The sequence below is a fragment of the Peromyscus eremicus genome, chromosome 11, assembly GCF_949786415.1.
Source record: "Peromyscus eremicus chromosome 11, PerEre_H2_v1, whole genome shotgun sequence".
In the NCBI taxonomy this organism is placed as follows: Eukaryota; Metazoa; Chordata; class Mammalia; order Rodentia; family Cricetidae; genus Peromyscus; species Peromyscus eremicus.
The window spans coordinates 45978885-46005030 of NC_081427.1; the positions used below are offsets into that span (position 1 = coordinate 45978885).

At 38.1% G+C, this 26146-nt stretch overlaps 1 protein-coding gene across 2 annotated transcripts in view; it reads left to right on the plus strand.

The window, feature by feature from the left end:
* The window catches only part of Ipo11 (importin 11), a 177731-nt gene that overhangs the window by 20753 nt on the left and 130832 nt on the right, over positions 1 to 26146 (plus strand). For both annotated transcript variants that reach the window (XM_059276102.1, XM_059276103.1), the window contains exons 4-9: positions 234 to 306; positions 2657 to 2860; positions 18088 to 18220; positions 20112 to 20170; positions 22182 to 22230; positions 23561 to 23631. In XM_059276102.1, the coding sequence (XP_059132085.1) occupies positions 234 to 306; positions 2657 to 2860; positions 18088 to 18220; positions 20112 to 20170; positions 22182 to 22230; positions 23561 to 23631 (589 nt within the window). The remainder of the gene's footprint in view (positions 1 to 233; positions 307 to 2656; positions 2861 to 18087; positions 18221 to 20111; positions 20171 to 22181; positions 22231 to 23560; positions 23632 to 26146) is intronic.

The window sequence follows — 26146 nt, forward strand, 5'->3', positions numbered from 1 at the left end:
TAGGTAACTGTTCTTACGTTAGTAAAGGTGAGCGTCAGCATATTGCATTATTATTCTGGATTTATCTTATTTTGTATAGGTTACTGTATTGTACTTTCTGTTTATTCCCATTTAAATAATGGCAATTAGAGTCATGTATTTAAAGGTGTTTTATTGTTAAAATTCATAGCAGTTCTTTTCTTGTTCTCTACTGGGTACCATTATTCCAAATAATAAATTTACTTTTTTTATAGTGCTCTCTCAGAAGAGGAAAAGTCAACATTGCGTGCAGGACTCATCACCAACTTTAATGAGCCAATAAACCAGGTCAGTGACAAAAAAGGAAAAACATGGAAGCTGAGAATACCTTCCCCCTTCCTTTTTGTTTTTGTTTTTTGTTTGTTTGTTTGTTTGTTTTTGGTTTTTCAAGGCAGGGTTTTGCTCTGTAGCTTTAGAGCCTGTCCTAGAACTCACCCTATAGCCCAGACTGGCCTCAGACTCATGGAGATCTGCCTGCCTCTGCCTCCCGAGTGCTGGGATTAAAAGCATATGCCACCATCACCAGGCTTTTTTTTTTTTTTTTCTTTCTCCTTTGGAGATAGGGTCTCTCTGTATTCCTGACTGTCCTAGAACTCACAGAGATTCACTCGCCTCTGCCTCCTTGAGTTCTGGAAGTAAAGGCATGCACCACCAAACAAATTTTGTTTTGTTATTGAAAGTAAAACCTTAGCTGTGTATGGTGGTGCACACCTAGATTTCAAGCATTTGGGAGGTAAAGGCAGGAGGATAGGAATTCATCTTTAGCTACCTGGTAAGTTGGAGACCATCCTGAGCTATATAAGATCATGTCTTATTGACTTTCCCTCACCACCAAAAAGTCTGAAAGTCCCTTAGCTCATTGCTTCTGTTAGTGATGCTTATACATGGCTTCTTGACTTTGAAAATCAGTTGTAGCTGTTTAGATCATGGTTAGATTTGACAGTTTATGATAAATTTCATGTTACTTTTTAACTTCCTTAGTTGTTAAGACAATATTCTCGGAAATCTTAAAATAATTGCCCTTTCTCTCTCTAGCTCTTAAAAGGTTTTTTGTTTTGTTTTAGGGAGAACTCATTTGAGACAGGTTCTCATATGGATCCTAGGCTGGCCTCTGCTTATAGTCATTCTGCTTCAGCTTTCCAAGTGCTAGGGTTATAGGCATGTGCCACCCTGTACCTGGTTACTGTAGTCTTACTCTATAAATTAATTTTTCCTAAACAGGAAAATTTAATACACAGTTTGTTATATGCCTATAACATGGGGGTATTAGACACCAGCAATTAATTTTAATGATTCAGATAACCCATTTCTTTATTTTGAAGACCACAGGATTGGCTTTAGATTTCTGTATCCACCAAATTTTTGAATTTCCAGTACCCCATGGCAGATAAGTCATAGATCGTATGGTTTTATTTTTTCTTAGTGTGATATTTTCTTCTAAGAATAAATTAAATTTTGTGTACAGGTTTAAAATTCTTAAGTATTTCTAAAGAAATACTGTTTATTATATTTGATGAAAAATTTTGAATATTGTGTCTAGCAGTATTTCTAATGTAGTTTTATTGTGACCTGTTAAGTTAGCAGTTTTTAACCTGTGGGTTGCAACCCTTAGGGTTAGAACAACCCTTTCACAGGGGTTGCCTAAGACTATTGGAAAACACAGATACTTACATTATGATTCATAACAGTAGCAAAATTACAGTTATGAAATAGCAACAAAATAATTTTATGGGTGAGGGGTCAGCACAATATGAGGAACTGTATTAAAGGTTCTCAACATTAGGAAGGTTGAGAACCACTACATTAAGTGGCATCTTTATGTTTTATGATTTCTTGCAAAGAAACTGAGGATAAGGGAGAATGGTGCTCTCTACTGGGGGTTGGTGATTGAGGATAAATCATGGCATATTTGTCCTTTTAGTATCTAGTAGCTGATGCTTGTTTCTGTTCTTAAGGCAGTGCTGCTTAAATGTGTGGACAAAGATTGTGCTTATTGCTACAGTTTAAGAACTCAGAGGAGTATATCTGTTGATAGTGAATGTATTCAAAATTAAAACCAGAACTCTAAAAGGATTAATGAATTTAAAAATAATCTGTACTTTGTATAAATAATAATTTTTAGAAATGAGCAATAACTATTCTCAGAACAAGAAAAATTTAATGAGAAGAGTAACTTTTTCTTTCTTGCGTGTCTAGTATTGGAATGAGGACTTAGATTTCCACATACGCTTTTTCTTTATTCTCTTTTGATATACTATTTTTGTAAAAGTTACACAGACAAAATGTGACTTGCTGGGGATGAGGGCACTTGCTTATAATCTCAGCACTTCCTGAGGTGGATTATGAGTTTGAGGCCATTCTGAGTTACGTGTTAGGTTTTCTTACCCCACAAAAAAAACTCAAGGAAGATTACAAAGATAGGAAGACTCACACTGCTGTGTAATTAGGAAGATTTCATAGATCTTAGAGTCTGAACTATACTTTGAGGACCACAATCCTAAGTAGTTTAGTATAATTTTAATCATATTTACTAAACATAGTTAATTCCTAAGAGGTAATTTTTAAAACATGAGTGTATTTTTATCCCTTGCCTTGACTTCATAATTGTTTCTGATGATTACTTTTCTTTTCTCTTTAGATTGCAACTCAGATTGCAGTGCTGATTGCAAAAGTTGCTCGATTGGATTGTCCTAGACAATGGCCTGAACTGATTCCCACTCTTGTAGAGTCTGTTAAAGTCCAAGATGATCTCCGACAGCATAGAGCACTCCTTACCTTCTATCACGTGACCAAGACACTGGCGTCTAAACGACTGGCTGCTGACAGAAAACTCTTTTATGATGTAAGTTATTTAACATCGTTACATTGATTATGAAAATAATGCTGCTTCTATAAAGATGACTGTCATTTTACTGTATTCATGTTTTTGGAACGATTATGAACTCTTTCTAATCTTAAACTGCAGTGATATGAATGGACAGATTACTTAGGTGTCAGTGAGGATGTTTGGTTGATAGGAAACAGTTTGGAAGTAAAGAAATTGGTTTGAGATTTTGAATGTAGTTCAGATGTGATAGGAAATCTCTTCAGGAAAGCAGTGGTAAAGGGAACAGCTAGGCAGGTGCAGAGTTGAAGTTCAGGACTTAGGATTGGCATGGTTAGATAGTTGATGACGTAAAGTAGAGAGACAACTGAAGGATTTCTGTATGAGTTTCTTTTCTTGTCATAGAGATGAAGTGCTCGACAGAAACAACTTAGGGAGCAGTTCTTTTGGCTCCTGATCAGTCCATCATGGCAGGGAAGGCACCAAAGTTGATGTTGGCAGGCATATGTGCCTCAGGCTTTTCAGATCTTGGTGGATCAGGAAGTGGAGAGCTCAGGCTGGTCCCCACCCTACTAATTCTGCTAGCCTGGCCACGGTCCTAAAGGTTCCAAAGCTTTACAAAATAGTACCACCAGCTATAGAGTCAAGTATTCATCTTTTAATTTTTATTTTTTAATTTTTGTTTTAGACATGGTCTTTTGTAGTCCAGACTGGCCTCAAACTTGCTGTGTAGTTGAGGAAGACCGAATTCCTGCTCTTCATGCCTCCATCTCCCAAGTGATGGGGTTTCGGATATGTATTACCACACCCACATAGTTGAGCCCATGGGGCACATTCCATTCAAATTGTATCAGGGCTCTTAATTCTTTACCAACTGTTACTTTCTCTACTGTTCTTGGTATGGTTGTGGGTCTGGAAGTTTTTGACCTTTCAGAATAGGAATTTCGTACTGTTGATGGTGACATTTTGGACTGTACTGTGTGATACTGCTGAATTTGAAGGTGTTTGTTTTGGTGTTCTTGCTTACCTTTGGTAGTTATGAAGAACACATAATTAGAAAGTTTATGATAGGGCTCAGAGAACTGGGGTATTTATAGGAAGTTGTTGGTTTTGCGCCATTCTTTTTCCTTTTCTTAGTGTACTGTATCGCTTAGGCTTTCCCCAGTGAATGGGCTTTTCCCTGAAGATTGGAGGGTTTCTTCTGCTTCTTTATTTAGCATGTGGGTCTTCTGACAGCTGCTCTTCCTCATGCTTCAGTTCTTGGATAGAGGTATATGTACATGCACCCATGCTTTCTTTCCTCTTCCTCTTTTTTTAAATAAATATTTTTATTTTATAATTAATTGAATTTTACATATCAGCCATGGATTCCCCTGTCCTCCCTTCTCCCACCCCCAGCCTTTCCCCTCAACCCACCCCCCCCATTCCCACCTCCTCCAAGGATATTTTGGCACAGCTACACTCCAGAACACCTGATATATTCTAAAAGTTGTAAAGTTGAGATGCTTTATTCATTCCTAAAGGAGAAACCTGTCCATGGGAAGGAATAATTGAAGAGCTGGCAGCTTGTGGAAGGTAGGCAGTTTAATGGAGGGATCCCAGGGAAGAGAATCTTTGTAAAACCTTTATTCTTCCACAAAAAGCTAGCCAACTTTTTGTACCTGAAGACTCCTATTTTGTCCTTGGTGCACAGTGGAGTGCCTCTTCTTTGAGGATAGTTTAGGGAATGGGGAGAAGAGAAGCAGGTAGTTCTGGGCTGTCTCCCATGCTGGGTACATTAGTTTTAGACAGGTACAGTGGTGTGTGTGTGTGTGTGTGTGTGTGTGTGTGTGTGTGTGTATATATGTAGTCTCAGGTACATGTTGGCTGAGGGCCCAGAGTCACTCGAGACTCGGAGTTGTGACTACTCTCGACAGCATAACAACAAAACAAAGTGAAGCAGCTGCCCAACAACAAGTGCACATTGCTTCAGTCTCTCAGAAATGGAGGAAGAGATTCAGAGCAATGCATGTGGGCTCCTCACTTCTGAGTTTGTGGCATACCGAGGTTGGGTTATGGCATTTTTCTTGTCTTCTTTCCTCCCCTTCCCTTCTGTTTCTACTTCCCCTTCCTCTTCTGCAGCCCAGACTGGCTTCGAACATGTTAAACAGCCAAGGGTGATCTTGAACTCCTGTTCGCGTCTCTACCTCCCAAATGCAAGGATTATATGCATGTCACACCATGCTACTCTTTCTAGATAGTCATGCTTACAAAGTTTAAGCTAGGATTCCGTTTTATTATCTTTATTATGAACTATTGGTTTAAATACCCTGTCATGTTCATCTAAGAATACTGTGTAAGAGAAATTCTTTTTGATAATCATAGGGTTGGTTACTTTGTTGTTCATTATCATGTTAGCTTGATTTCTGTTGTTACTTTATTTTAAAACTTTTTTTTAATTACACTCATATTAATACACTCATGACATTAATTACATTTGTGATATTCATTGATTACATTCACAGTATTCATTCAGTAACTATATTTATGATATTCATTAATTACATTATTATATTGATTTATTACATTTATGATATTATGTCCTGATACTACTGTCCGTTTGTGGGACTTTTCCATCACACAAAACAGAGATTCTGTACTTAGGAAATCATTGCTCTATATTCCTTTCTTCTCCATCTTGAGATAATGTCTAATCTTTCTGTCTCTATGAATTTGTATATTCTATATATTTCATGTAATAACAAATTTATTTATTATTGTATTTGTCCTTGTTTTAAATGTAAAAACATTTTATGTACAAGTGCAGGAGAAATAATACACAGATAGTTTGAACATAAAAATAGGTTATACTCTCTTTCCCTCGACCCTCGCCCTTCTGAACATGAGTGGGGCTAATGAAGGGCGAGGGTCGAGGGAAAGAGAGCTTGGGGGAGCCGGAGATCCCAGCTGGATCAACAACAGAGAGGGAGAACAAGGAATAGGAGACCATGGTAAATGAAGACCACATGAGAATAGGAAGAAGCAAAGTGCTAGAGAGGCCCACAGAAATCCACAAAGATACCCCCACAACAGACTGCTGGCAATGGTTGAGATACAGCCCAAACTGACCTACTCTGGTGATGGGATGGCCAAACATCCTTATTGTCGTGCTAGAAACTCCATCCAACTACTGAGGGATCTGGATGCAGAGATCCATGGCTAGGCCCCGGGTGGATCTCTGGGAGTCCAATTAACGAGCGTGAGGAGGGTTTATATGAGCGAGAAGTGTTGAGACCAAGGTTGGATAAAGCACAGGGACAAATAGCCAAACAAATGGAAACACATGAACTATGAACCAATGGCTGAGGGGTCCCCAACTGGATCAGGCCCTCTGAATGGGTGAGATAGTTGATTGGCTTGATCTGTTTGGGAGGCATCCAGGCAGTGGGACCGGGTCCTGTGCTCATTGCATGAGTTGGCTGTTTGAAACCTGGGGCCTATGCAGGATCGCTTGGCTCGGCCTGGGAGGAGGGGACTGGACCTACCTGGACTGAGTCTACCAGGTTGATCTCAGTCCGTGGGGGAGGCTTTGCCCTGGAGGAGGTGGGAATGGGAAGTGGGCTGGGGGGAAGATGAGGGGGGCCGGAGGGGGGAGAACAAGGGAATCCGTGGCTGATATGTAGAACTGAATTGTATTGCAAAATAAAAATAATAAATAAATAAATAAATAAATAAATAAATAAATAAATAAATAAATTTGAACAACAACAAAAAAAACAGGTTACAATTCAAGAGTCCAGGGTCATTTGAAACTGGAAAATATTTTCTCTGTAGAAAATAGTAAAAATGATAACACTTCCCAATAAGTCCTTTTAAGCCAAATAATAGCTGAATTATACATATAAATATTGATTAGATGCTGGGATACAGAAGAAACCTAGCTTCATCTGTTCATAGAATTATGTTTTACGCAAGTTGTGTAAGTGAGATTCATCTTCCCCTTCACTGTTTGATTTACAGCAGACATTTTTCTATAGGCTAATCCATAATCTAAAAAGGTTTTAGCTTCTTCTCCTGAACGTACAGCCAGCATATCCTTTCATCAGCTTGATACAGTACAAATTCTTATCCTAATAGTGAAATGTTTCACTAAATCTTGCCCAGTGATTGGGCCAAACCAAAACTTATTATAAGCCTCAGTCATCCTAGGGTCCCTCCTGCTAGGTAGCCTTGCTGGATCTGTGGGTTGCAGTCTGATTGTCCTTTGTTATGTCTAGTCCACTTATGAGTGAGTACATACCATGTTTGTCCTTCTGAGTCTGTGTTACCTCCCTCAGGATGATATTTTCTAGTTCCATCCATTTGCCTGCAAATTTTATGATGTCATTTTATCTGCTGAGTAGTCCTCTATTGTGAATATGTACCACATTTTCTTAATCCGTTCTTCAGTTGACGGGCATCTAGGTTGTTTCCAGGTTCTGGCTATTATGAATAATGCTGCTATGAATATAGTTGAGCATGTATCTTTGTGGTATGATTGAGCATTCCTTGGGTATATGCCCAAGAGTAGTATGGCTGGGTCTTGAGGTAGATCAATTCCCAATTTTCTGAGAAACCACCATACTGATTTCCACAGTGGTTGTACAAGCTTGCACTCTCACCAACAGTGGAGGAGTGTTCCCTTTGCTCCGCATCCTCTCCAACATAGACTGTCATTTGTATTTTTGATCACAGCCATTCTGACAGGTATAAGGTGGTATCTCAGAGTCGTTTTGATTTGCATTTCTCTGATGACTAAGGATGTTGAGCATTTCCTTAAATGTCTTTCAGCCATTTGAGATTTATTTTCACCGGCCTCAGTGGCACACGCCTTTAATCCTAGCACTTGGGAGGCAGAGCCAGGCGGATGTCTGTGAGTTCGAGGCCAGCCTGGTCTACAGAGTGAGATCCAGGAAAGGCACCAAAACTACACAGAGAAACCCTGTCTTGAAAAACCAAAAAAAAAAAAAAAAAAAAAAGATTTATTATTTTCATTGTATATGTATGAATGTTTTGCCTACATGTCTGTATGTACACTGTATGTGTGCCTGATGTTCTTGGAAGTCAGAATTGGACATCAAATACATTGGAGCTATGGTTAACAGATGGTTGTAAACCACCATGTGGGCTATGAAAATTGAACCTGGGTTCTCTCCAAGAACAAGTTTTCTTAACTACTGAGCCACCTCCCCTACAGGACCTCATTTTGTAGCCCTGGTTGGTCTGGAACTCAATATGTAGATAGGGCTGGCCTCAGATTCACAGAGAACCACCTGTCACTGTTTCCCCAGTGCTGGGATTAAAGGTGTGCACCACAATTCCCAATTGATTTTGCTTTATTTCTAATAATCAGGATTAAAGTAATGGTCAGTTTAATCTACTCAAGTCTTTCTTTGAATTTTCCTTACCTTTATTCCCACTTTGAATTTTTTAAACTTTGGCTTGCTTTTCTGTGGAAAGAGTCTTAAAGTCAAATGTGTAGAACATTCTGGGTTACAGCTAATCTTTATTAAAGATTACTCATCAGTAAAAGTGTGATTTATTTTGGCTTTTAAAATTTTTTTGATTTTCAGATATTTGTTTTTAGCCTAGGCAGTCTCTTAAGTGTTCTGGTTGACTTTCCTGTAGTGGGGTTTTAGTTGCTCTCTGGCTTCTGAAATACAGGTCTACCTAGCATCTGACACTGAACTCGCTGGACTGTTTATCACATTGTGTTGGACGTTCACTTCATTTTCTCAGATCACTGCAGTGTTACTTTTGTTGTAGTCCTGCTAATTAGCCTAGAAAACCGCACATGATTGTTGGTGCTCAGTAACTGTTAACTGAATAATTAGGTTGAGGATGTAGCACAGAAATTGAATGCTTACTTGCTTAGCAAATACAAGCATCTGGATTCAATTCCCAGCACTATAGAAACAAAGCACCCCCAAAATAATAGAAGAGTCATGCTCTTAGAAATTGACATATTTAAGCTGGGCATGGTGGCACATGCCTTTAATCCTAGCACCTGAGAGAGGCAGAGGCTGGTGGATCTCTGTGAGTTTGAGGCCAACCTGTCCTTGTGAGTTCCAGGCCAGCCAGGCCATGTAATAAGACTGTGTCTACAAAAAGCAAAACAACAAAAAATTATAAAGCAAAATTTTATGAAAACATTTTTTTTTTAAGATTACATACAGCTAGAAATATTCGAGGAGAAAGTTGATTAGCACCTCTTTTTGTGGACTGATTAGCTGGACTGTCTGTATGTAGTAGGTGGTAGGAAGGGATCCAGCCCTGTGTGAGAGAGGTGCAGAAGATAGCTGTTCAGTTATAGCTAGCTGTGTGGGAAGACTGCGGTGAAGAGTACTTGTGCTGGTTACAGGTGCTCCTGTTATTTTGGTAACCTGAAGTACAGAAACTCTTCCTTTGTTAATGTTTACTAGAATGACAAGATTCTTCAAGTAGCACTTTCGTTTTCTATGTATTTATTTATTTTTTCCTGAGACAGGGTTTCTCTGGGTAACAGTAGTCCCTGCTGTCCTGGATCTCGCTTTGTAGACCAGGCTGGCCTCAAACTGACAGAGATCTACCTGTCTCTGCCTCCCAAGTGCTGGGATTAAAGGTGTGCGCAAATATGAGTTCATAGTTGGGTTAGCTGCTCTAGCAAATAATACAGGGCGTACTTCAAACTGCTGCCTGCTTCTCAGTATTAACTTTTCTTTTTCCTTCTCCATATTTAAATAGATAAATTTCTTTTTAAGAGTGACAGATTATGAAATCAGCATTGAGAGCAAATTGTTTTGTAGTAACAAAATTGAGCTTGATTTGACACAGTAAGTATATTCTTTCTTAACCTTCTTTTCTTCCTTCCTTCCTTTTTTTTTTTTAAAGATTCATTTATTAATTAAGTATACAGCATGCATGACTGCAGGCCAGAAGAGGGCACCAGATCTCATCACAGATGGTTGTGGGCCACCATGTGGTTGCTGGGAATTGAACTCAGGACCTCTGGGAAGAGCAGTCAGTGCTCTTAACCTTTGAGCCATCTCTCCAGCCCTTTTTTTTTTTTTTTTGAGGTAATGTTATATTGCCTGGCCTGGAGCTGACACAGATCCTCCTGCTTCTATCTCCCAAATGCTGGGATTAAAGGCATGCATCACTGTGCCCAGGTCAGTGTGCCTTTTCATACAAACCTGGATAATAAAAATTGATGTTATCTGCTGGAGAGATGGCTCAGCGGTTAAGAGCACTTGACTGTTCTTCCAAAGATCCTGAGTTCAATTCCCAGCAACCACAAGGTGGCTCCCAACCATCTGTAATAAGATCTGGCGCCCTCTTCTGGCATGCAGGCAGAACACTGCATATATAATAAATAAAAATCTTAAAAAAAATTGATGTTATCTCCAGTTAAAATAAAAATCTAAAGTGTCTGAAAGCAAGAAAATTTATGGTAGAAATAGTAATCCTAATGTAATTTTAACTCTACTAACTCTGCTAACTATATCCTATTTGTGGTATGTAATTCAGAGGTACATGCTATGATAAACTATGTAATCTAAACCCAAAGAAGAAAATACATACCGTGTCTGAAAATGCTTGTTTTTAAACCACCTTTAAAAAGAATTAGATTTATTTTCAGTGAAAACTGTTGTCTCCTAAGCAACTTTGAGATTTTGAACAAGAAGATTCTTTAAAATTGTTTAAAATTTTCTTGTAGTGGGCCTAGAAATATGACTCAATAGTTAAGAACACTTGTTCTTGCAAAGGACCTGGGTTTGATTTCCAGCACCCACATCATAGCTCACGACCATCCACAACTTAAGTTTCAGGTGATCCAATGTTCTCTGACCTCCGAGTGTACCAGGCATGCACATACACACAGGCAAAACACTTACACACCTAAAATTTAAAAAAAAAGTTCTTTGTAGTCTTGAAGTTATTAAAATAGTACCTTTAGTGTTGGACATGTAGCTCAGTGTTGGAATGCTTGCTTGCATTTACATGGTCCTAGGTTTAATTACTATCACTGAAAAAAATGTACATTTTTGGCTTTCTTTAAGTCAGTTTTAAAATTTCATTTAATGAAAAGTTCAGAACTTACAGAAAAATGAAGAAAAAGAGGAGCTGTCATATAGCAGTTGCTTAAATTAACTGTCATCATCACTGTTAGTTTTGCCTTATCATTTTGTCATAAGCTTTTTATAGTATAATAAATGGTATTTTATAAATTCTTTCATATCCGTGTATAAAATAGTGTTGTTTTGCCCTGAGCATATTTTATTTTATTTTTTTAATTTAAACATTACAATATTTCCCCCTTCCTGTTCTTCAATCTCTCCCCTTCTCCAAGTCATGGCCTCTTTATCTTTGTAATTGTTACACACAAACTAGTCAGTCATTTAATGTTATTTGTATGTATTATTTACATACAGATGTTATATTGTATGTATATGATTTTGGCTGACTACTTGGTACTAGATACCCTGTTGAAGGGCTCTTTTCAGAGGAGAACTATTTCACCTCTTGCAGCCTGGTTTGCCTCTAGTTCTTTGTCTGTGAGTGGGGCCCTGTGAGATTTGCTCCTACTATGTTAGCATGTCTGTTGGTGGTGTACTTTGAGATCTTGTTTAGGCAAGCCACATTGTTGAGGAATCATGGGTGTGTAGCTAACCTGTCATTTCTAAGAGACACTATATGTAGTAGGTTTCTCTGTCCCTGACTCTTAGAGTTTCTCAACCTTTAGCAATGGTTCCCAAGTGTAGGTTGAAGAGTTGTGTTCTAGACGTATCAATCTACACTTTGGGAGCTGGGCAGCATCCCGAGATCACTTGTTTTCTGCTTTTTGACCAGTTGTGCTTTTCTGTAATGATCTCTGTCTGCTGCAAAGAGGTTTTTGTTGTTTTGAGTAGTGGTGAGAGGTATGCTTATTTGTGGCATTAGGGTACATGTTATAATGCAGTTAGGAATTATGCTGGTTTAATGAAGTGGTAGTAGGTTCTTATATAAGGTCTATGACCCTACCAGCCCTGTATAGTTCAATGGGTTTCTGGTGCCAGACATGATGTTCCTGCTATTGAGTGAGCCTTAAGTCCAGGTAAGAAGCTGTTGGTTATTGCTAGGATATGAGTGTCACTGTGTTATCATGACATGCTGGTAATCATTGTGGTTTATAGGCTTACAGCTGGGTAGTATTATTGGTTGCTTCCCTCCCTTAGAAGCATGTTTAATACCTTCTTGTATTATGAAAACTAGTCTTCAAGGAGGAGGCTTTCAAGTCAGATCCTGCTCAGGTCCTCTGGGTCTTACGTTTGAAGTGTGTATTGTCTTCATCATTAGGAACTTACCTTTAACCTCTGGAGGCGACCAGTCCTTAGCATGTTTTAACACCAGCCCCACCTCCTTTTGAGACAGGGTCTCATGTAGCTTAGGCTGGCCTCAAACTTGCTATGTAGTCTAGGATGATCAACTCCTTTCCCCCTCCCTCCCAGTATTGCTGTCCTGGAACTCACTGAGTAGACCAAGCTAGTCTTGTGCTCACAGAGATCCATCTGTATTTACCTCTTGAGTGCTGGGATTAAAGAGCCAGTTCCACAGCTAGCTCTTTTTTTGTTTTAAGATTTATTTAGCCAAGCAGAGTCAGGGTGATCTCTATGAGTTCAAGGCCAGCCTGGTCTACATATCAAGTTCCAGGATAACCAAGGCTTCATAGTCAGACGGTCCCAAACCCCACCAAAATTTTTATTTTTACTTTATGCATGTGAGTGTTTGTCTACATATATGTGTGTATACCACTTGTGTTTCTGGCATCCAAGGAGATCAGAAGAGGATGTTGGATCCCTGGAAACTGAGTTATAGATGGTAAGGAGCCACCATGTGTGTGCTGGGAGCCAAAAATAGGTCCTCTGAAAGAGCAACAAGTGTTCTTTACTGCAATCATCTCTCCAGCTCATGACCAACTCTTGATCTTCTTGTCTCTGCTCTCCAAGTGCTGGGATTACAGACATGCACCATCGTACTTGGCTTCTATCTTCCTGTTTATTTATAATCATTAACTGTATCACATCTAAGGAAAGCAAAAAAAAAAAAATGACTAATTATCTAATTATTCTCTAGTTCTTCTCAAAGATATTTTTTCAGGATTTCTTTGAGTCAGGAAGTTCACTGTCTCTGAAAATCCTGTAATTAATTAGAAGAGTTGCATTCACTTCTGTTCCTCCTCTTTCTCATGCTGTTGCTCGATGGAGCGAGTTGTCCTGTTTGTGTCCCGCCGTCTGTGCTTGCTGACTTGTTTCCTGCTGACAAGTTTCAGGTGAAAGTGTCTTGGTTTTTACAGTCTGTTGCATTGTTATTAGTTAGGAGTTCCATGGCTCTAATACTTTATTGTAACTTTTCCTAATGGGGAATCCAAGGACAATGGGCCTGAGAATTTAAGGGTACTTGAAATGCTAAAAAAAAGTTAAACTTACTTTACTGTCTCATGTTTTATATTGAAAGGAGCTAAGTCTGTGCTTCTCAGCTAAATTCACGAAACTGTCAGTGGGTGGCACTCTGTCTTCTATTTAGAAAGAAAACCCAACCAATTGGAGTTTGGACAAACCAGTTCTCAAGAGTGTTTTTTCACATAGTTTATTTGTGTGGTGTTTCACTGAATATCCTTCCCCTGGTACGTTTTTTAGAAGAAAATGTGGAAGAAATAGGTTTATTCCTCCTACTTGGTTTTCTTCATTACTTTCTCTTTTCCATCTGAGCTATAAGCAGACATCAGTTGATGGCTCTGGAGCAGATGAAGTTATGCATAGCATGTGGTTATGATAGTGGGCAATGGTTTCTTTCTTAAATCTGTCTTCCTTTGCTTTACAGTGAGACGAAACAATGGTTGAAAATGGCTGAAATACTTGTCAAAGATAGTCATAGTAAAACTGATTTTATTCAGAAGGTGGCACTAGAGGAGGGTCACAGGTGGGAAGAGAGGCTGGACACAACACTGATTGTAAGAAAATGGGAGTTTATAGTCAAAGAATTAGGAGACTGTGTGGGAGATGTTAGTGGCTGGCAAGTTACTAGGAGGAAACATTTAGGATAAGGGGCAGTTTCTGTTTAAATTGACCTAACAGGATTCTGCTTCTTAAGGCAGGCCAGGATGATGAGATACCATCAGGATTGTAGAGGTAAGGAACCTAACTAGATCTTGAGAGTGAGTGAGATGTCTATGAGAGAGGCTTTGTCTGACTATACCATTGCGTAAACTGTACAATGAAGAGGCAGACCAGGAAGTCTAAAAGTCCATGCCCAATTAGGAAAGGGATTTAGGAGAGCCTGACTAGAGTTTAATCAAGGAGAAGCTGTTTGTCGAAGAGTGATATGATTGCTCCTGCACTGTAATTATCTGTTTGTGTAGCAGTGTAGATTAGCTTAAAACTACTTAAATTGGAGCCTTAGTACGTGTCTGATGTCCTTACTCAGGTACTTTGCTCAAGATCTAGACTAGGAAATAAGGGATATTAAGAACAACATTTTCATACTGTTCATTTATTTCTGTCCAAAGTGGTATATTGCCCTCATGCAGAAATACTTGATGTATGCAAAACATGTTACTTACATAGTTTTTATATTGAAATAATGGTAACTTTTACTAATATAATAATAAATTTTAGGAGTAGAAAAAGGGAAGAATACAAAAAAAGAAAAAATGAGGAAAAAAGAGAGAGAAGAATTAATAGATAAGATCTTTGTCATTGCTAAGTGGTGTTGGCGGCGCACGCCTTTAATGACAGCACTCTGGAGGCAGAGGCGGATGGATCTCTTGAGTTTGAGGCCAGCCTGGGCTACAGAGTGAGTTCCAGGACAACAAAAGCAACATAGAGAAACTTTGTCTCAAATAAAAAAACAACAAAAAAAGATATTTGTCATTAATATCTATATTTTTAAAAATTTTTGAGATAGTATCTCCCTGTGTTGCTCAGGCTGGATTGGAACTCAGGAGTCTCCGATCTCAGCCTCCCAGCTACCTGGGATTATGGGTAAGCTCAATTTTGCCCACTGTGTGTGTGTGTGTATATATATATATATATATATATATATATATATATATATGTAATATATATATTATATATATATATTTCTCCTGTTCTCTTGAGACATGGCTTTATGTAGCCTAGGGTGTTCTTGAACAACTGATCCTCCTGTCTTTACCTCCCTGGTACTGTAAGTGTTTGTCACCCTACTCATCTTAATATCTGTAACTGTTTTGAGACAGGGTCTCTCTGTAGCCCTGCCTGCCCTGAAACTCACTATGTAGACAGACTAGCCTCGAATTCACAGAGATCCACCTTCCTCTGCCTCCAGAGTGCTGGCTGGGATTAAAGGTGTGCACCACGCTGCCTGGGCAATATCTATATCTTTTACTGCATTTTTATTATGTATGTGTGTGTGTGTGATGTGTGCGGACATGAATTTGCTACAGTGTGCATGTAAAGGTTAGAGGACAACATTGTGAATTTGATTTTTCTCTTATTTTATGTGGGTTCCAGGGATCCAACTTGCTGGACCTTCTCACAAACCCTCTTTTGTTTTTTGAGACAGGGTCTCCGGTACCCAGGCTTCCCTCAAACTTACTGTGTAGCTGAGACTGGACTTGAACTCCTGATTCTCTTTCCTCCTCCTCCCAAGTTAACTATTCTTTTGATTGTCTGAATTACCAAACTTTCTTATACATGTTTTTAGAATTAGGTTTTAAATGTAAAAGATTTTGTGGAACAAGCAAAATTTTATTTTAATGACTTTGATTCAACCATGAAGAAAATGTTCCTTTTATCCTAATTTTTTTTTTTTTTTTGGTTTTTCGAGACAGGGTTTCTCTGTGTAGCTTTGCGCCTTTCCTGGAACTCACTTGGTAGCCCAGGCTGGCCTCGAACTCACAGAGATCCTTCTGGCTCTGCCTCCCGAGTGCTGGGATTAAAGGCGTGTGCCACCACCGCCCGGCTTATCCTAATCTTTTGATTAGTATACATTATTTAGACTTTGGGGAATGAGTGGAGAGGCTCTTAGATTTAATGTAATTTGTACTCTGTGTGCAGATAGTAGATTTTGATAATATTTTCCTGTGTCTTACTTAAGGTTTCTATTGCTATGAAGAGATACCATAATCACAGCAACTCTTTTTTTTTTTAAGATTTTATTATTTATTTATGTATATGTGTATATGAGTGCTTTATCTGCATGTACAACTTTATACCAGAAGAGGGCATGAGATCCCACTAGAGATGGTTGTGAGCCACCATATGGTTGCTGGGAGTTGAACTCAGGACCTCCTGAAGAGCAGGCAGTGCTCTTAACCACTAAGCCATCTCTCCAGCCCCCCACAGCAACTCTTCTAAAGGAAAACATTTAATTGGGACTAGCTTATAGGTTCAGAAGTCAGGAAGTATGGGTTCTGGAAAAGGAGCCGGGAGTTCTCCATCTGAGTTGGCAGGAGCAGGAAGAGAAAGAGAAACACTGGGCCCAGCTTGATCATTTGAAACCTCAAAGTCCACACCCCAAGTGACACACTTCCTCCAACAAGGCCACACCTCCTAAATGTGCCACTCCCTAGTGACCAAGCATTTTCAAATCTAAGCCTAGGGGAGCCATTCTTACTCTCTCTCTTCCCCTCTCCCCCTCCTCTTCCTCTCTCCTCCCCCCATTATTAACCAGAAATAATGCTTAAAAATTGTAACAGTTAAGGTCATCTTGTTATTTTGCTATCATTGTTATAAAGCACTTAACATAAATCTGACATGAGTTTGAAATGTACTGGTCATTCAGGGGTCCTGATTTTTTCTTCATATTTGCCTTCTTGAACAAACTATAGTTTCTATGTGGTTAACTCTCTTTTCAAGCTTGATCTTGTATTAGTTTTTTATTAATGACAGGGTCTCAGTGTGTAACTCAGCCTGGCCTCAAATGTGAGATTCTCTTTTCCTTAGTCTCACAAGTACTGAAGTTACAGTGTACACCAATTCACCTACTTTAATCATGTTTTAAATTGGACTTCTTTTGTTTGCTTTTTTGAGATGGGGTCTCAGGTGTACGACAGGCTGGCCTGTGATTCTCCTGCCTCAGCCTCCCTGGTACTGATTTTATAGATGAATGTCACTCTACCAGGCTAGACTTCTTAATCTTTTTTTTTTTTCGAGACAGTTTTTCTGTGTAGCTTTGCACCTTTCCTGGAACTAACTTGGTAGCCCAGGCAAGTGCTGGGATTAAAGGCGTATGCCACCACTGCCCAGCTGACTTCTTAATCTTACTTTGTTTTGAAGAACTAAAGAATGCTTATCACCATCAATTTTTCATTTTCTAGTGAGTTTAGCATGTGGTAGTAATGGAGAGTATTGAGAAAAAGGTCCTGTGGCTATTTGAACTTGTTCTAAGTTACATTTGTACATTACTTTTTTAAAAGACTATCTCAGGCTGACCTTAAACTTCTGGCAGTCCCCTTGCCTCAGCCTTCCAAGTGCCTGGATTATAGTCACGTGCCACTGCTGTATGTGTGCTGTGTATGTGGGAAAAACTGAAGATACCACTAGTTGGTGCTTCAGAGCTTCACACTGGGAGGTGGAGGCTGACTGTGTTCTCAACCAAGGCGTCTGGTGTGTGTTTCCTTCTTTCCCTTCCTTTTGTGCCGAGAATAGGAACCAGGGTCTCAAACATGCTAGGCAGGTGCTATAGAAACTAGTAATTTCCCAGCCCTTTGGTCAGTTTTTAACCATTGGTATAGGTTAGGAACATAGTCTGAAGTCATGAGGTTTGTATGTTTCTAGCTTTAAATACTATGGGCAGAACAGGAGGAGGAGCACAGAAAGTCAGACTGACTTGATAGTTTAGCATAGTGTATCAACATGTGTGACATACTGAGTGATGGTCCATAAATGATTGTTTTCAATCCTTTAGTACTAGAGTGCAAAAGAAAAGCCAAAATAATCAACAGTCTGTAAATATAGGTATCATTGGGATAAATATTGTTTTCAGAGACTGATTCTTTAGGTATTTGTCTCTGTGTATATGTTCAAAGCAATTAGCCAGAGAACACTAATCATTACTATGTATTGTAGTTAAAAGTCTTTGAAAAGCATCACCATAAATACTTTTTAACTCTTTCAAACCTCACTAAAGATGTGTTTTTCATTGTAAGACTATAATGTAATTGCTTTGTAGTTGTAATTTATTATTAAAACAAGTGACGTGTACAAATTTGATGCTTTTTCTTGCAGTTAGCTTCTGGAATTTATAATTTTGCCTGTTCTCTGTGGAATCATCATACAGACACATTCCTGCAGCAAGTTTCTTCTGGCAATGAATCTGCAGTTCTAAGTTCACTAGAACGAACACTACTGTCTTTAAAAGGTATTGTTAAACTAGATGAGTTCATCTTTGAAATGCCATGCTTCAACACAGTTGCCAAGTAGTTACTCTGGACAGATTTCTTTCTCAGGTGCACTTGGGAAAATGGGTTGATTTCTTTTTAAGATAAGAACTAGAGAGCTTTTTTTCTTTTCTAAGAAACTTATCAAAATACCAAGTCATTTCAAATGGATGAATTGTATGTTAGTATGGTTTCAGTCCCCGAGCATGCTTCTTTCATGTGCTTCTATTTTCCCTTACTTCTCATTCTGGACCCTACTTTTACCATTGGCCTGTTAAGGTTCCAGTCCTACACGCTTGGTTCAATGGTGTCTCTCAAGTCTCTTTTCCTTAAACTTGATCTTTGACGTTTGTGCCTCAGGCTTGCCTGGAATTTAATAGATGGTGGTAGGGATGCTATTTTGGCCTATGCTTTCCTATACCATATTTGTGATCATTCTTGTAGCATCATTTCCATTTTACCTTCCATGAACCAAATTACTTATCTTACTGAATGTAGCCCATGCTTCTTTTACCTTCTGACCCACACATTTGTCTGTTTATTATCACTCCGCACCCAGTCCTTTTCCTGAAACCTGGTGGCTAAGACTGTGGGTTTTTTTGTTTTATTTGTTTTTCCTCATAGAACTTACTTTTCTCTTCCTCAATTCTGTTTTGCATTCTTTACAGTTTTATTTATAAGATATTTAATTATGCTCAGCACCATACCTTGGAATCTCACTGTACACTCTTGGCACTGTCTGAGGGCATCATTTACGTGAATTAACTAGACAGTGTCTGCAAAACCCCCAAACTGTGGGTCCATCTTGGTGAGGTCTGTGGACAAATATGTGAATGGTTTTAAAGGACTATCCACATTTTAAGAAGTTAGGTTGTAGATAGTCATATGCCTAGCTTAATTATTATTATTATTTTTTTAAACATAGGCTGACCTGGAACTCAGTATATAGGTAACCTAGGCTGGTCTTGAACTCACAGAGATCTGACTTCCTCTGCTTCCTGAGTTCTGGGATTAAAGATGTACACTATCACACGCAGCCTAAATTTAATTTCAATATTATGGTCTTTGGGTTGATGAGCACTAATAGATAATTATTTAGTAATAGAGATAGCAATGCTTATTTAATGAAGTGGCTTTAATTTTGTCTTCGGCTGGGATGAGGCCCAACATTAGTGTGTTTGCCCGGTGTTCAAGAGGCCCTACGTTCTACCTTCTTCTTCCAGATTGTCTCATGTTATCATCCTTGTTGTGGAATTGTGCTGTTTTACATATATTACTCTCTTGAGTAATATATGTTTGGTTAAGTATGAAGTCAGATGTAGTAACCACATTTTCCATGAGGAAAGTGGATATAGAAAAATTGCCCTAAGTAATACAGATACTGAGGAAAAGACTTAAACCTAGCTCTGACTCAAAATCTATTACCTTAATTGTCTCTGTGCACAAGGATTTTAGTTACCATAAGATGTAATACTTAAATTAAGCACTCTAGTCTATTCCAGATATAGAAAGAATTTAGTTTTAAATCAGTTTTAGGAGACAACTGTATTTTCATATAGCCTAAAGTTGAAGGTTTTAGTTGTATCTTAAAATGTCTAAGAATTAATTCCCCTCAATTTCAAAATAAGTCTTACTGACAGTTATATGTCTAGTATAGCTACATGTGAGAACAAACATTGCTTATTTTGTTCAGGAGAACTAGGCTTTGTACTTACCCACATGACTAGGGGTTGTCTGTCCGTATCTACTAAGTGAGAAGGCAAACATCTTTGACTTGATTGAATTTTGTTACTCAGACTCATTATAATTATGATTGTAATAGAATATAGTTTGAAGAAGTACAGTTCAAATGGAACTTTGTTTGCTTTTCAGTGCTGCGTAAGTTAACTGTGAATGGATTTGTGGAACCTCATAAGAACATGGAGGTGATGGTAAGAAACAGAAAGGATTATGACAAGTGACCTTGGGAAACTGTTTGGTGTTTTTCTGACTGCTTTACAGCATACTCTTTTTATCTGGCATTGATTTGGAACAGTTTTTAATTAAGTGGCCATCTAGGTCTTATTGAGGCTTTTACCATTTCCTGTATGTTATAGTGAATTTTGTAGTTGTCTGCTTTCACCATATCAAAGTGGCTGTTATATAAAGGAGGGGAAATGGGCCTAGGATGTTTTTCAATTTGTCAGATAAACTGACAGTGTTAATTTGAATTTAAGTCAAAGTGAGTTCCTGTGAATTTGAATGCTGTTTTAACATTATTAGGTGCATTCCAAATTGTCAGTTAAGTCGTTTTCTTTGTTTTTATATACTTAAAAATGAAATACTTTTCTCTTTATAACAGTAAGACATGATCTTTACAAGAAGTTTGATGAATAAATACATGAGCCTTAGATATAGTTAGTTATAAGGTACGTGCCTTCACATATATGAGGTCCTGTGTTAGACTCCTAGCACTGCAAAATGAAATCCCCTGGTTACATTCTTTTGCTGCGATTAAACATCATAACCAAAGCAACTCGTAAAAGAAAGCATTTAATTGGGCTTATGGTTTTAGAAGGTTAGAGTCCATGATGGAGCAAAGGCATGTTGACAGAGGAGATCAAACACCATAACCAAGGCAACTTAGAAAGCATTTAATTGGGATTATGGTTTGGGAAGGTTAGAGTCCATGGTGGAGCAAAGATTTTTTTTGACAGGAGCAGCTGAGAGTTCACATCGAGATCTGCAAGCAGGAGGCAGAGAGGACACTGGGAATGGCAAACTTCAGATTTGGTCCCCAGTGACACACGTCCTCCAACAAGAGCACACCTTCTAATCCTTCCCAAACAGTCCCACTAACTGAGGACCAAGTATTTAAACATATAATTTATGGGGGGCTATTCTCATTCAAACCACTACAACCCACAGACAGACTGTGTACAAACAATATGTGTGTGAACAACCTTATACAAGCCCATATAAGTTGTTACCTTAGTTCCTGTTCTATTGCTATGAAGAAACACCATGATCAAGGCAGCTTATAAAAGAAAACATTTAATTGGGGCCTTACTTATGGCCCATGATTATTGCAGCAGGAAACATAGAGGCAGGCAGGCAGACATGGATGGTGCTGAAGCAGCAGTAGCTGAGAGCTTACATCCGGAATTGTAGGCAGCAACTGAGGGACAGTTGACTGGGCCTGGCATGTGCTTTTGAAACCTCCAAAGCCCACCCCCAGTGACACACCTCCTCCATCAAGACTATATCTCCTAATCCTTCTAAACACCCCACCAACTGGAAACCAAACACTCAGTAAGACTGTTGGGACCATTTTCATTCAGACTACAGTTGTACCATAAATTCACTGTTGGTATATAGCCATCTATTGTTTCTTCTGTGCAAAAGTGTATAGCTATGTGGTTTCTGCTTAAATATAAATTGGTTTTTATGATGAGTTTAGTTCAGTTTACATGTTCTCTGGCGATATTTTAGGGGGCTGCATGGAGTTGAGGGAAGTAGTACATTGAGTTAGGGTCTCCTAAAAGATATTGAAAAAATTCACTATTATATTCCTGTTGAAGATTTGCTTATGATGATGCATTGTTACTGAGCATGATTCACATCTGTAATATCATTTTCTTGGTATGTTCTGACAGGAAGACTGCAAGTTTGAGGCTAGATAGGGTAACTTAGCAAGACCGTATCTCAAAATAAAAAGGGCTAGAAATGTAACTTAGTGATGCAGCACTTGCCCAGCATGTGTAGGCCTTGAGTTTGTTGTGTTCATGATCCTTCTCCTTCAGTCTCTAGCATGTTGGGCTTGTAGGCATATTTGACCACACCTAGCTCTCTCAGGTACTTGTATAAAAACTATGTGCTGTGTATTTTAGTATCCTTGACAAAAAGCATAAGGTTATGTTTACAACAGAATATATTGAGATTTTAAAATATATTCTTTTCTAGGGTTTTTTACATGGAATATTTGAACGTCTCAAGCAATTTCTAGAGTGCAGTAAGTACTTCCATTGCACGTTTGGCTGTAGAACTGACATTCATTACTGTTTATTATTCATTAACAGCTGGGATTAATGAGGGTTAATAGAGATTAGCAAATTACTCTTAATTCATCAACAGCTTCTACTCTATACATACAAATTTGTAGATGGTGATTTGGACAGTCTGAGTGAAGTCTTGGTAGTGGGAGAGATCCTGTAAGTGGCTAGAATGAGTGTCTTGGAAGTTGGTAACTAACTATTGAGGATGAATCAGAAGCTTAGTTTTGCCTCCATATACCTGCTTTATCCCAAATTTAGAGGAAACCCTTTCCTAAAATCCTATGTTGTGTGTTCATTCCTTCCTTTAACTAATACTGCTACCCTAGACGTGACAATTTGATGTTTAAGAAGTAATAAGTGTGTAGTATATGCTAAGTCCTATTTAGATTCTTGTAGATTTTTCTTTTAGTGTAGTTTATATTATCACTATGACAAAAATGTCCATCCTTAAATTATACTGTATATACTTTTTTTGTAATCCAAAGCCCCATAAAGAAAATTTAGCACTTATGTTTGTGTTGTACTTTTATTGGTGACCTGTTATCCTGTCCCTTCCATATATGTATTGTGGACATCTTTGCTTGGGATGCACTTGTACTCGTGTGTGTGTGTGTGTGTGTGTGTGTGTGTGTGTGTGTGTGTGTGTGTAGAATGAGTATATTTAGACTCTTGCTATCTGAATCTTAATTTGTAAGAGTTGTTGATTACTTTACACTTGTCATTTTTAATTTAGCAAACACTTTATTGAACCTGTCTGCCAAGCATTTTGTATCATGTAGTTAATTTTTTAAAAAAACTGGTCACTTTGCTCTGGTCATCACCAAGAAGGTAGCAAAGTTAGCTGAATGAGATATGTCAAAGCAGATTATAGATAGTGATTAGAGAGCAAAGGAGTTGATGAACTGATAGTATTCAGAATGTACAAAATTAGGTAGAAGACTTTTCAGAATAAATTTGTTGTAAAGTATGATAATGAATACATTATTCTTTGAGTGCTTTGTGTTATTTGAAAAATGCTTCAAATATAGCTGATTGAGTCTTTAAAAATGTGATTTGTAATTTGTTTTGATTTGTAATTGGTTGCTAAAATCGCTTTATTTAAAAATGTGTTCTATATTTTAGGATTAATTTTAAACATTGATAATTTACTGTTTTATTTAGGTGCAAATCTTGTTACTACTTTTTCAGTCATGAATTTCTTATGTGAAATATCCTATTTTTGTTAAAGTTTTGATGCTTTTTTGTAATTTTACAGTCTATTAAAAACTTGAATTGTATTCTTAATAGGTAGAAGTATAGGTACAGATAATGTGTGTCGTGATAGACTGGAAAAGACCATCATTCTTTTTACTAAAGTGGTAAGTGTTCTTTTTCTGTTATATATGTTTGTTTGGTTTTTTTTTTTTCCAAGTAAAATGCACTCTCACATTTAGAAAGGGAAATATATTTGTAGGGAAACTTCTGTTTTAAGTCTTCATTGGAAAGCCAGAAATCACCTTTGTATCTTAAAATTTTTTTTTTAAAGATTTATTTTGTTTATTATATAAACAGTATTCTTTCTGCAAGTTTGCCTGTACGCCCTAGAAGAGGGAATCAGATCTCATTATAGATGGTTGTGAGCCACCATGTGGTTGCTGGGAATTAAACTCAGGTCCTCTGGAAGAGCAGTCAGTGGTCGTAACCTCTGAGCCATCTCTCCAGCCCTGTATCTTTAAATTTAAGAACACGTATAGTAATTAAATTTACATACAGAATGTCATAGTATGTAAGTCGTCTTGATGTAAAAGAATCAACTCCAGATGGTTATGTAGTGGTTGATGGGTTGCCTAGCATGCATTGTTGTTATCAGCACTGGGAAAAGAAAGTCAACTATAATGAATATAAAGTTGATTTTTCTAAAGTTCATTACTCTTAGAGCTACTAGAGATCTAAGGAAAAACGTGGAAATAGCAGTTCAGCCAGAAGTGCATCAATGCAGCTGGCAATTGTAAATAATATCAGAGTATATTCAGAATGAATACCAGATTATTATCACAACTACCATATCTTTTGAATGGAATTTATGGTTGTACTGTAATAGGCAGTGCATCTAAACGCCTGATAAAGTTCAGTTTTATATAATATTTTATGAAAATTGGGGGTTGGAGAATTGGAAGAAATAAAAAGAATTGTGTTACATCACTTAGGAAAGCCTGGTTGGAGACTATTTGCACACAAAATAGATACTTGAAGATGGTCAGAATATCTGTTTTTCATTTATTTATTTATTTATTTATTTATTTATTTATTTATTTATTTATTTATTTTATTTATTTATTTATAAAGATTTATTTATTATGTGTACAGTGTTCTGCCTGCATGTGTCCCTGCAAGCCAGAAGAGGGCACCAGATCTCATTACAAGTGGTTGTGAGCCACCATATGGTTGCTGGGAATTGAAATCAGGACCTCTGGAAGAGCAGGTGGTGCTCTTAACCTCTGAGCCATCTCTCCAGCCCTGTTTTTTCTTTTATTGATGCTTTAATATTAGGGTTAGATTTGAAAGTCAGTTGTCTTCATTTCTTACATTCTAGGTAGCATCAGCCATCAAAATCAAATTAATTTAACCTTTAAAAACCCAGTGTAAAGCTGACTTATTATATTTATTTATTTACTTATTTCTTACTTATTTATATAGTTTGAGACAGAGTTTCTATGTAGCTCTGGCAGTCCTAGAACTCACTATTTAGAAGACCAGGCTGGGATCAAACTCACAGAGATCCGCCTGCTTCTTCCTCCTGAGTCCTGGGATTAAAGGCGTGCACCAGCACTCCTGGCTTGACTTAGATTCTTAACACAAAGCAAACAAAAAGGAAGTTGAGGTTAAATCAGAAGGGCAGTTTGTACCACTGACACCTGCCTACTTCTCTGCTGGTATAGTTCCTGTTAGCTATCAGATAGTAGCTGAGGGACAGTTCTTCTTTTTAAAGGATTCTAGTAGATAATGTCAGAGGAATATATAATGTCATCATTTTGTAATTCCTAAGGAAATAACAGGTCCAGGTAGGGATCATCACCGGCTATTTCCGTCAGGAGTGGAAAGGCTGCTGAAGAGCTTTGGGTACTCACTCACCAGGTAGCCTTGCACATGCAGAGCCAACGTTATGCACATGTTTTAGAAACCATATTGGTCACTTACTGGACTGTTGGGTTTCTTAGTTCTCTTAGCTTTGTAATTTATTCTACTTTTTTTTTTTTTTTTTTTTTTTTGGTTTTTCGAGACAGGGTTTCTCTGTGTAGCTTTGCGCCTCTCCTGGAACTCACTTGGTAGCCCAGGCTGGCCTCAAACTCACAGAGATCCGCCTGGCTCTGCCTCCCGAGTGCTGGGATTAAAGGCGTGCGCCACCACCGCCCGGCTTATTCTACTTTTTAGAACAAGTTGACAGTGATAAACTTCACTTAGGACATTTACACTCATAATCTCCAAATTTTTGCTAAAACTTTAAAAATTGGAACATCTTAAACATTGCCCCAAATAGAATTGCTGAGTCCACTGAGTCCCCATGAAGTTACCCCTACCTTCAACATCTGTCAATACATAGTCATTGTATTTTTTTTTTTTTTTTTTTTTCTTTTTTTTTTTTTTTTTTGAGGCAGGGTCTCACTATGTACTCTTGGCTGGCCTAGAGTCTTGAGGTTTTCTAGGCTGGCTTCTGCGTCTACTGAGATTAAAGGCTTCTTCTGTCTGTTCTCTTATGTTCATGCTTCTCCTGACTTTTGCTGATTATTTTAAAGCAAATCCTAAATAAGATTCCAGTAACATCCAATAAGCCAGTTAGCCAGCCTTCCCGCCTGCCATCCATGCGTGCGTGTGTGCGTGCGTGCGTGCAGCCGT